General features: G+C 50.6%; 1 protein-coding gene across 1 annotated transcript; it reads right to left on the reverse strand.

Annotated features, from left to right (window-relative positions):
• Positions 1–1,893: 1,893 nt before the first annotated feature.
• On the reverse strand, positions 1,894–11,412 carry LOC110339086 (inactive 2'-5' oligoadenylate synthetase 1C). Its single transcript, XM_021222568.1, has 6 exons — positions 11,203–11,412; positions 10,000–10,288; positions 7,126–7,322; positions 4,606–4,838; positions 3,847–4,000; positions 1,894–2,872 (listed from the first exon to the last, which is right to left on the reverse strand). Exons 1-6 carry the CDS (start codon positions 11,383–11,385, stop codon positions 2,843–2,845), a joined length of 1,086 nt encoding a protein of 361 aa, XP_021078227.1. The 5' UTR covers positions 11,386–11,412; the 3' UTR covers positions 1,894–2,842.
• Positions 11,413–11,719: the final 307 nt, after the last annotated feature.

Raw genomic sequence — 11,719 nt, forward strand, 5'->3', positions numbered from 1 at the left:
TGGCTTCCCCGCGAGATGTGCAGTACCAGGTTGGAGTGTCCTTCTGTGGAGTGGTCATCAAATCCAGTGAGACTGTGTCCAGTTATTCCCTATAGCATCCCTGCCACTAGTGTACCCAGGGGCAGATCTAGCCAGGCCGGTCCTTATTGGCAGGGTTCCCTGCTGGGTAAGACACAGTGGCAGGCAATGAGTGCCTATTAAAAGTGCTGAAGAGAGGCCAAGATAATTTGGCTCTGGCTCGGCAACATTCCAACTCTCCATCACTAAGTTCTATCTAGATATTCAGCCTTGGAGAGTCTCTAGGACCCACGTGGCTTTCCTTGTTCTTTCTCCCTTTCTCAGGAAGTTCAGTTTATAAGATTCTATGGGAGGTGGGGAGGGCAGCTGACTCTACCCGGGACCCTAGAAAGGGCTCCTAAGTTGCTCCCTGAGGCAGGAACCTCTTAGCCAAGGATAGAAGAACTCAGGACCTCCAGCCAATTGCAGAAGTGGAACAGCATGCAGGGTGCTGGGAACAGACTCTGCAAGGAACCAGAGGTGGGAACAAAACCCAGAAGAAACAGAAACAAGAGAAGTAGATTCTGTGTGCGAGACAGGTCCAGAGTCATTGAGAAGGCAAGGGTCCTGGTGCATCCCAGGTTGCAGGGACAAACTGTGTGGATTAGCTCATGGCAAGGTGACAACAGGGTTTAAAGAGCAGAGAGGCTCTGGGTTAGAATCCCAGAGTCCAGGCATCAGCAGGTGGGCCCTTTCCAGTGTCACAAGCAAGACTCCTGTCCACCTGTGCCTCCAGCTGGCTGGAGCCGTCAGTCTCAGCCTCTACCCTCCCTCCACACTCTGTGCACTGAGCCCATCAGGAGAGGATGCCAAATGCCTCAGGGCAGGACCATCGTATGAGCAATGTGGGACCCAGGTTTGCCGTGTGTCCCAGGTTCTGCCTCTCCTTGCCCGTGGTGTCCAGATGTCCCCTAAGCACAGGCAGGGCCATGCCGAGGACAGAGACAGTCCATGTTTCTCCGTGGAGCTTGAGATTGCAGATACAAGCCAGCCCAGAAGGGGAGGGCAGGGTCTGGGACAATTGCTGTGGTTCGGGGGCTCCTCTGGGGGTGTCCTGCTTGGAGAGGATGTCAGGAATGGAGGGAGGGGCTATGGTCCATGTCTCCCTTCTCACCAAGAGGGAGCCACTGCATGGCAGACCTGAAGGCGAGAACCAGGCCCAAGAAGAGCAGGATCCGGTCCAACTGGAAGATAGTGTCCTGTGCTGAGTGCTAAGGGGCTGTAGAAGAGAGAAGGACTTACGTGGGAGTCTCAGTGAGGCCATGATGGGTCCCCAGCTTGGCAGGAGACCCGTGGCCATGGTTTATTAAAACTCTGTGGATCTGGTGGTGTTTCAGAGGGGCAAGGCTGGAATCATAGACCAGCATTCCCATGTCCCCCGTAGGCTCAGATAGAGCACCAGGCAGAGTGTGAAGGGCTCTGTGGTCCCTGGGATATTCATCTTCTAACAGCCGTGGGCATTTGGGCTCCTCATCCTCAGGGATGCTGGAGTGTGAACTGAAGGAATGTGGGCCAGGGAGACCCACCCCTCCCACTTCACCGAAATTGAGAGTGGACTTTGGGGACAGGAATAGGGTGTGGGGACAGGAGCAGGGGGCTGGGAGCTGGTGGCTCTGAGCAGTTTCCTGCCTTCTTAGTGAGCAGCGGACACTCCCAAGTGGACAAAGAACATGTGGAGTCTTTTGTGGCTAATGTATTTGTGTATTCATGAGGTGCTGGTTCAGCACACTGACCTGTGGAACCATGAGGTCTCTGTGTTAATTTTGGTGTGTGTGTGTGTGTGTGTGTAATTCCAGAAGTTGGGACGACGAGTTACTTGGAGTTCTGTAAATTCCAGGCTAGACATATGAGATTTAATAAAGCAAAGGTTTAAAAAAAAAGAATGAAATATAGAAAGGCAGCAATTAAGAAAGGACATGAAGGAGAAATAATGAACCAGTTTTGAGTTTGAGTCAGTGCATTGTGATTTAATTCAGTGCTTCCAAATCTCACCCTCACACAGACAACTAAGTTTTCAAGTCATCATTGCTCACAGATTGCACACAATTTTTTTTCCCCACACTGCCATGGACCTCAGTCTGCGTGCTGCAGAATCAGCAAACCGTGATGCACACTGGCCAGATTCCCAGAGCTCCAGGGTCATGTGAGGTTGGAGAACAGTTTCCGTGTGGGATGGGGAAGGTCTAGAATCTTGTCACTGGAGAATGGACAGCAGGAGCCATGGATTCTCGTCTGGGTTTCTAGTAGGAGATCTGGAAGGATCCCAAGCTACCCAACATCAGAACGTGTAGCAGTTTGGTTCTGCTCTCTCCGCTGCTCTTTTGGCAATAACCTGGGCCCCTGTGGAGCTTGTAACACATGCTCAAGTTTTCTAGTTGGGTATGGACACACCGCATCCTTAAACACACAGGCACACGTGTACTCTAGAGTTCCTTCCCTCACAGTGCACACCCCACCCCGAGTCTTGCTGTGGTCTATTGATGACGATCAGACACGACTGGACAGAACCTCCCAACAGGTGGACAGATGGAAGTCAAGCTTGTGTTCTTCTCTGGCCATCACAGCCTGACTCCCAGAGAACACTGTTGGAGGTTAAGGCAGACGAAGCAGGCTGTGAGGAAGGCTGTCCGTGGGCAGGCAGGGAGTAGAAGCCTGGAGTCTGATCACAGGTAGGATGCCCCTCGCTGGAGCCTTGAGCACCATCCTGTCCTCTCTAGGTCAAGGTCTTACAGCAGAGGAGGCCGTGACCCTGACTCTGGAGCCTTCTGAGCAAGTGTTGCATCACTCACTGGAAGACACACTCATGTTTCTCTGGCTGCAATGAAAAGCATACAATCATGTCAGGTGCCTGCATTCCTTGCAGGTGGATACAAACCAGACCCGTGAGGTGGGTACCAGGACATCGCACATGGATCTCCTGAGAAATGGAGCCAGCACACATGGGGGTAGAAAAGATGGCCATCAAGACACCTTCATAACTATGCCCATTGAGGGTCCATATGGACCTACAGGCAGGCCCTTCTTTACTAATAGATCTGCTAAATGGGAGCCATGGCCTCACCACTACAGGCCACTGTTCCCCCAGCTGCCTCCCTCCAGGTCCCCTCCCACTTCCTTCCTGAGCTCCTGAGGTTTCTTCCCCACATCACTGCACCCATGTTCATCCCCACCCTGAGGTCACACGTGACATCATCATTTCCCTAGCATCAGGCAGACCCTGCCCCGGGAGGGGAATGGTCCAAGGACATGACCCTCGGTGCATCTACGGCTGTGACACAACCCCACGGAGTCCCACTGGCCACATGACAATGAGATGGGGAAGACAGGCTGCTTCATGGACCTGACAGGGGCTTCAGAGTCCATGGGGTCCCAGCCCTAACACAGTCTAGCAGAGTGCCCCTGAGCCAGTGGCCTCAGTTCTGAATCTCCATCTTTGTGGGGTGTGTGTGTGTGTGTGTGTGTGCGTGCATGCATGTCCACATGTGTAACTGCACAGAGATGAAGGTCAGAGGACAATTTGGGGGATTTGTTTTCCTCTGTCTACCATTTGGGTCCTAGAGATCAAACCCAGGTCTTCAGTGTTGGCAGTGCCTTTACCCACTGAGCCATCCTGCCAGCCCATGATAGCTCTGAATGTCACGAAAATGGCTGTAAAAGAAGGCAAGCAGCTGGCCTCCACAAGACTGTGGCGGTGTTTAGAAACAGATCACATCTCAGTAAGAATATTCTCCAAACAGATGGAGTGACCGAAGCTGTGTGCAAGGGGACAGGATGATGACAGGGTCTCACCGACAAATTCCAGGTGGGCACAAAGGACATATCACAGTTCCTAAAGCAAGAGGACTGCATCCAGATCTGAGCCTCCTTTGCCAGCAGGTCCCATGCCTGTAAGTCTGAACCAGCCACGTTCCTTGTTGGGTCTGCTGGATCCAGGATCAGAGGCCTGCAGGGCAACATTCAGGGAGGGAACAGTGCCTCAGATCCACTTCCCAGAGGCAGGGGAGGAGCCCAGCAGAGCATCCCTATCCAAAGCCTGGCCAGAGCCCCTGCCCCACCGCATACACAAGACTGGAGGGATCCTTGGGCATGACCCAGAGGGCCTGGGTTCGAATCCTCTACCCTTTAGTAGCTGTGTGTCCTGGGGCAGGTCCCTCAGCATCTCTGATCTATGAGATGAGGAGAGCTGGACCAGCCAGTCTCGTGGGAAAACTGATCACAGGATCAGGACATGTCACTCCCTCGGGTGACATAGTACTTCATTATTTACAGGTAAGGTCCACCTCAGGTCTTTGGTGCCTCATAGCACTTAAGATGCTGTTACTGTTAGAAAACCTCAGTCCCCACTCCATGTCCTCCCCTTCCTTTGCTTTTTGGGTCAGAGCCTTGGTCTCCTCATCCAGACAAGGTAACCCATTAGGACCTCATGCCAGTCAGGTGACAGTGCCAGGTGCAGGAGATGCTGCGTTGACACAGAGCTCACACGTCTCCCTTTTCCCAGGATTGCAGCCTGACACCCACGGGGAGCAGAGCCACGTGGGGACAAGCTACCTGGCTTTTTTGACCTGTTTTTGCAGGTAGGCAGAGACCTCTTCATGTCGAAAGTCATAATACCATGTCCAGTAGATTCGAAGATCCTTGTAATAGGCGACCAGTTCTAAGACAGTCCGGAAGCTCTTGGCTGTGGTTTTTTCTTGATTTTTATTCGAAAGTTCCCATACATAGACTGTGAGCAGCTCCAGGGCATACAGTGAAGGCAGCGGCTCCCTCAGCTTCTCCTTACACTGAGAAGAGAAAGGCAATGAGAAAAAAATGGGGCTCTCAGCTCTGGTGTGGGGGACACTGCTCACAGGCTCAATTCAGCTGCCTCCTGATGATGTCATTGCACACCCAGTTATTTAGATTCAGTCTCTGGCCCCTCCTGTGCTATAGGCAAGAGCTGAGTGGTTGAGACTGACCCTGTGTGCTCTACAAAGACAGCATTCTCTAGCAGGCACAGGAGAAATCAAGACACCACGAGTGACAGCTAGGAGTGACGGTGGGGGCGGGATGTAAGGAGTGCTCACTATGGAAGTTTTCTCATGGTCTCTGAAGTAACTGGGAAGGGGCCAGGGAGATGGCTCAGAGGTAATGCACCTCCCTCCCCATGCAGGGGTGACAACTAGAGGTCAGATTCTCAGTATCTACATGAGTGTCAGGCTCTTGAGGAAGCCGACCCCTAATCCTATGTTAAAGGGCTGGAGATGGGGCTTCCAGGGGCTGCAGGATGGTCCAGACCTGCTGGTCCAGCACACTCTGTGTCATGTGTGAGACCCTGACTGATTACAGAAGGTGGATAGGTGACTGAGGACCTGCCCTCATTCTCTGGCTGCCACAATCTTATGCACACACAAAGACATTTGCTCCCATGAACAGGTATATGCTGTAATTTTTAAAACACGCTTCTGCCTCTCCTGGGACTGTGGCCCTGGCTTTCAGTGTAGCTCTGAGATCGGCTACAGCTGGCCCCACTCCCTATTTGCTTGGTCCTCCCTGGTTAGCTTTGCCAACAGCCAACTACAGTCTTTGCCCTGTGATTGCGTTCGCAGCCCCTCCTGGCTTAGTTTTGCCAAGCCACCATCAAGGACCTGGCTTCTGTTTTTCTAGCCACTTTTACTCTGTGGGTGAAACACATTTAGACAGCTGTCTTATCTTTGAACTTGCCAGATAATGATTCCTGGGTGCAGCTCCTCCTGCCCTTAACCTTATCAGCCATCCACCTCAGGAGGAGGCAGCCAGTTCTAGCTACCTCAAGATCTTACATGGTTGCTACCCGCTCCTCATTCCGAAGCCTGGCTGAAAAGCCCTTTCTCTTTCCTTTTGTCTCTTTTTCGTTCTGTAATACGGAAGTTACCGCTTGTACCCTTCACCCAGCAATTGGCTCCCACCTGCTTTATTGGCCAAATCAAGAACCAAGTAGGGAGCCAGACTTTAGTATCAGCATGCTGCGGTACACACACAAACAACACATATACATTTAAAGAATAGTCTAGAAAAATGTTGAGAAATTACCCATTAAAAGAGGTAATATCTGAACAATAGAAACCATAGAAAGGGACATGAAGGGTTTGCTGAAGAAGGAAGCAGACATGACACAAATGAGGCAACAGCTATGGAACAGCAAGTTAGACACGGCTGAAGAGAGAGTTAGCTGAATAGAAGGTGGACTAGAAGAAATCACTTAGAACAATCATGGGAAGTCCTCCCTCCCCATCCACTCTCCCTCCTACAGCATCAGGTCCCCTTGCTATTCCCTCAAACCCAGTTTCTCTGAACCCCTCTGCTCTGCTCCCCTTCTAACCACTTTTCCTCCTCCATTTTCTGTTCTCTCCCCTTGTGGTATTTTTATTTCTCTTTGTCAACCTGACACAGAGAGTGCCATCTGGAGAAGATGGACCCACAACTGAGAAAATGCCTAAATCAGCCTGGCCTGGGGTCAAGTCTGTGGGGCATTTTATGATCAGTGTGGGAGGGCCCCGCCCACTGTGGGCATTGCCTGTCCTGGGCAGATGGTCCTGAGTTGTTTGTAAATCAGATGGATTGCCCAAGGGTCTCAGGCAACTATCAGAGTTCCTCCATGGCCTCTGCTTCCCTCAGAGATGGAGTGGGGTGCAGGAACGTGAGCCAGACAATCCCTTTCCTCCCCAATTTACTTTGCAGTAGCATCTTTACCACAGCAGTCAGAGCAAACTAGGACAGATACTGGTCCTAGGGAGGAGGCACCGTTAATCATCTGTGTGGAAATATTCATAAGTGAGGGTGTGGTTGGTGCTATGCCTGAGCATGTAGACTGTACAATATCTGAGTGAGCCATAGAGATCAAACTAGTGAGCAGAATTCCTCCATGCTCTCTGTTTCAGTTACTGTCCTGACTGGGATATTAACCAAGTAAGACCTTTCCTTCCCAAGGTGCTCTTGGTCATGTGATAAAGCTATCATGTCCATAGACAGCAAGCTAGACTAAACATTTTCTCTGGCTAGAATCCCACTCTCTACACATAGAGTCCACAGGATCTGGGTCAGATGCCTTACCAGTTGATACCAGTGCTTGACCAGACGGATAAGATCCCACAGTTTGGACGTGCGATATCTCAGGAAGTTCTGATGGAGGTCGGTGAAGCAGATGGAGAACTCGCCCTCCTTCTCCAGCGTGGTGCACTCATGGATGAGTTGGGTGTAGATTTTGTTGTATAATTGGGGTTCAGCATACTTGTTGTTTCTCAGTTCATCTATAAATAAAGTATCTCTCATGTTTAGACTCATCCCTGCTCTGCGCATCTTCCTTCTCTCTAGGGTCACAATCACTCTCTGTGGGGTTCAGTGAACAGGGCAAAGTTTGTCCACAGCAAGCATCACTCCCCATACAGACATGAGCCCACCACACCTCTGGACTCCGTAAGTGAACTGACCTAGAAAGTCTGTGACACCAACTGCTCATAGTAGGACGCCTTACTCACAGGTCTGGAGACAGTGGTGGGAGGAAACGGCACACTGTGGTCACACACAAGAGGGCTACACCATCTTCTGTCAATGGCCAACCATGCTGTGGTGTACCATGGAGCACCCTACTGAATTTGTGTATCATATCTCCTGCTTACAGTCTCTCCCTATTTTGAGGTGATGGGTGGATTGTGTGTGCATGGCTGTGGCAAACACATATTCAGAGGCCACAAGACGAGGTTGGGTATCTTCCTTTGTAAACTAAAATCACCCCCTCCCTTTGCAGCAGGGTCTCCCTGTGAACATGGAGCTTGGCTGGCATCCATCAGGCCGCAGAGACCCTCCTGTCTCTGTTTCCATAGTAACAGGGATACAGGCCAATGGGTGGAACTTCCTAAGATTACGTGGGCTTTGGGGATTTGAACTCAGGTCCTCATGATTGTGCAGCAATCACCCTTATCCACTAGCTGTCTCCCCAGTCACTGTGTGTCAGCAGTGCACAATTCTCTGCAGTGCCTGACTTAATGTCTTGTAGTGTTGATTGTCCAGTTCCTGAGAACTTCAGGGTACAGTGGTTGTGGCGATCGTGGTGAATGTGTGTCCCGCAAACTTTTACAGTGGACAGGGAGCAGGCTATGGAACTGATGTGTGTGTGACTATGTGTAGGTGTGTATGCACATTTGAATAGACTACCCAGGCAGCAGGCTGCACCTTAGGTGTCTTCAGGTGTGTAGCCATGGTTGCAGCAGGCCATACCATCAGGCGTTGATGCTGGCACAGGCCCAAATCACTCACTGATGGAGCTTGGGACAAGTCTAGTCCCTCAGTGATCCAGGAAGTTCTCAAGAGCTAATGTACTATTTTAGGGCCCAGCACACAGTAGGTCTCATTTGATAAGTTACCTGGGTTAGGGCTGTGGTCCTCTTGGATGTCATCCATAAGAACATTCCCAAGGCAGTCCTTCAAGGATAGAGTTCCTATCCCACTGGAAAGCTGCCTCAGGCTGGGGAAGTCCATGAGCAGGACAGGCTTCTGCAGGAGCCGCCCTCCCAGCTCATTTCCGGGTCACCCCCTCTGAGCCCCCTCCACTGAGCAGGGTTCTAAGCTTCTTGCAGCTTCCCACAGCAGGCTGGCCCTCTCAGTCCCTGCTGCCTGAGACTCTGGATGGTTTCCATGGCTCCCCTAAGCCCAGGGTTTGTCTCTAAGTTAACAGCAGCAGTTCACACAGCGGCCAGCAGGGGGTGCTGTGCTTCCCCCTCCCCCCAAATGTAAAGCCCCAAGTATTCTCTAAACTCCCCAATCTCATACTGGTCTTTCATGGCTGTTCCTGGTTTTGCTTTGCTTTTTTTGGGGGGGGGTGTAGGTTGGGCAATTTGTAATTTTGGAGACATACTTCTGTCAGTCAGGCCTAGTATGAGAGAACTTAATGTAGAGATTCATTAATGTGCAATTATATAACATGCGTGTGCATGTGGGATTTGAGGTATATGCGCTGGGTTTCTAGTTTTCTAGAGGGGAGCAGATACCTCCGGGAAATTCTGCATCCTGTACTCCAACCCCCATGCACAGAGACCAGGCCACTGCATAGGTCTGAGGTTTCTTATTCTTTGACAGAAGATGAAACAGATGTTAATTTTTAGCCATATTTTTGTCCCACTTTTAGAGACACACAGTTCCCAATCTCAGCCATGTAGACAGCTGTTCACCATGCAGTTTTCTGGATGTTCCAGGGGCTGGGCAGATGGATCTATGGGTAAAGGGCTTCTTACAAGAAGTACAAGGACCACCAAATCAGATTTTGAGTACCCCCGTTAAAAGCTGTGGTTGAGGGGCGTGAGGGTCCATACCAAAATCTCAGAGCTGGACAAGTAGAGATCGGAGAATCCCTCAGACTCACTGTCTGATTAGATAAGTGGACAAGAAACTGGCCCATCCATCTATCTCAAAACAAGAAAACAAATTGCCTGGCTTATAGTGGGTGGAGGAAGCCCAAATGTGTCCTGAATATGTTTGAGTATAATTGTTTACAAGTGGAGACTCATAGCCTACAGACACTTCTAGGAGACCAAGCATCCCCTCCCCCCAGCCCTGTGCTGTACCTAATTGACATCCTGAGGCTCCAGGTGCCAGAGATTGTGGGTTCAGCTCCATCAGAGCACACACCCCACCTGACCCCAGCTTCTTACTGCAAGAGCCATGAAGGTGGGGCAGCAAACCCCAGGTCACCCCTCAACCAAAATAGGCTCCTAAGTCACCAACCTCCAAGGCTGGCCTCTGGCCATCACCCACACAGGCAAACATGTGAACAGACATCTGAATACATGTTAAACATGCTCCCCCAACACACACACACACACACACACACACACACACACACACACACACACCAAACACACACAGAGAAATAGAAGAAAGGATTCAGGCATGAGAAAGGGCAGGCTGAGGCTCTGTTGCTCGCTGACTTACACAGGGCATCATAGGCTGGCTGCACATCAAATTCCACCTCCTGCAGGAGCTGGGGCGAGCTCAGCTTAAAGCTCAGAGACCTGGAGTTAGGCTCCTCTGAGCTCTGGACCTCAAACTTCAGTTTACATTGTTTCTCGTGTTGCAGCTGACACAGGTGTTCCCGAATTTCCTCAATGAACTCTCCCCTTCGCTTTAACTGCTCCTCAAAGCTGGCGAGATTGTTAAAGAACACCACCATTTTGGCCTCTGACTTGCCCTTGAGTGCAGTGTGTTCATCATAGGATCCACCCTAAAAGACAAGGATGAGAATGACAAATGGGAGAGCCATGCTGGGCAGTCCAAATGCTGAATAGAGTAGGAATCCACCACTGAGAGCTCACTCATGTGTAGTGGAATTCTATTCAGCCCTGAAGAGTGAAATTGGGGTCTCTAGGAAAATAGATGGTCCTGGATCTCCTTGTGGTACAGGACATAAGCCAGACTCAGATTGATGAACATCCTTGCTTTATCTGTTTCTATCCATAATTAAGTAAGTGTGTGTGTGTGTGTGTGTGTGTGTGTGTGTGTGTGTGTAATAAAGGAGAACTCTCTGGGGAGGTCAGGTTCAAGTACAAAGTGGTGGGTGGGCAATCGGTCAGAGGAGACTGAGTAAATGACCACAGACATATTAACCTGTTGCCACGATTCCCCATGTTAGCAGAGAATTAAAAGGAAAAGACCATGACCATCATGACTCCAGAAAGAAAGTCTGCAACAATACTAAAAGAACACAGGGCAAATGTTAAAATTAAGGAAATTGAATTCCCAAAAAGAAAAAAATAGAGAAAATATTAACGAATGATCTGTAGAGGTCCTCCTTAAGTAAAATGCTGAGTACAATCACTAACAAACACACTTGCAGCCCTGACATAGGTGAGTGGCTATTACAACACGACATGTCTGTAGCCTTCACAGTGACTGTGGCAGGGATTGCTGTCACACAGTCCCATGGGACAGATGGAAACATGGGCAATGAGCGTCCATCAGTCCAGTCACCCAGCAGTGGGGTCTCTGTTCTGTCCTCTGCCCTGTACCATAGCTGGGGTGTACGTGAGGACACTGGGCACAGAGCAGGTAGGTAACTCACGCCCCACTAAGAAGCAGTCTGGCTTCTGAGAGTCCTCTCCCACCCCATCCTGGTCAGCTCAGGCTAATGGGACTCACCATCACAACCCTGGAGACCCTCATAGGGTGGTCGGCCCCTTGGAAGCATCTCTCCTCCAGGAAAGCACCTATGAGCTCCACGTCTGCTCTGACCTCCGTCAGGAAGGTGAGGTCAGGAAGGAGGTGATCCTCTATAAACTGGTCCAGCTCCCTGGCCTGAATGCTGCTGAGATCATTCTCCATCCTGAGGGCAGGGATGTTTGCTGACTGCAGCCTTGCCCCAGGAGTCAGCTGCCCCTTATATCCATAGCTGGTTCCTCTTCCCAGGAAGGGCGGGGCTATGCAGATCAGACTCTGCACCTGCCACCTCTGGCTCCTGGGCTCCCTGATCCTCTGGGGTTTGTTTACCTGCTGGCATTTCTTTGGATGGTCAAACCCTCATCACACCAGGCTGTGGACCAGGAGGCATCCTGAACATAGTGTCTGTTGATCCTCCTTCTTGATCATCAATTGTTATGAGAGAAGGATCATTTGATAGCCTCCTAGATTTTTAACAACAGAACACACACAGATAAGC

The sequence above is a fragment of the Mus pahari genome, chromosome 23 (genome assembly GCF_900095145.1).
Source record: "Mus pahari chromosome 23, PAHARI_EIJ_v1.1, whole genome shotgun sequence".
Taxonomy (NCBI): domain Eukaryota; kingdom Metazoa; phylum Chordata; class Mammalia; order Rodentia; family Muridae; genus Mus; species Mus pahari.

Bases quoted from the DNA above. Each gene is read 5' to 3' on its own strand.
- LOC110339086 (XM_021222568.1), bottom strand. From the start codon at position 11,385: ATGGAGAATGATCTCAGCAGCATTCAGGCCAGGGAGCTGGACCAGTTT. The intron at 4,001-4,605 runs GTAGCTTGTCCC...GTTGCCCTGCAG, and splicing joins AAACAGGTCAAAAAAGCCAG to GCCTCTGATCCTGGATCCAG. The intron at 2,873-3,846 runs GTGAGACCCTGT...TTTTCATTGCAG, and splicing joins TGCCCACCTGGAATTTGTCG to CCAGAGAAACATGAGTGTGT.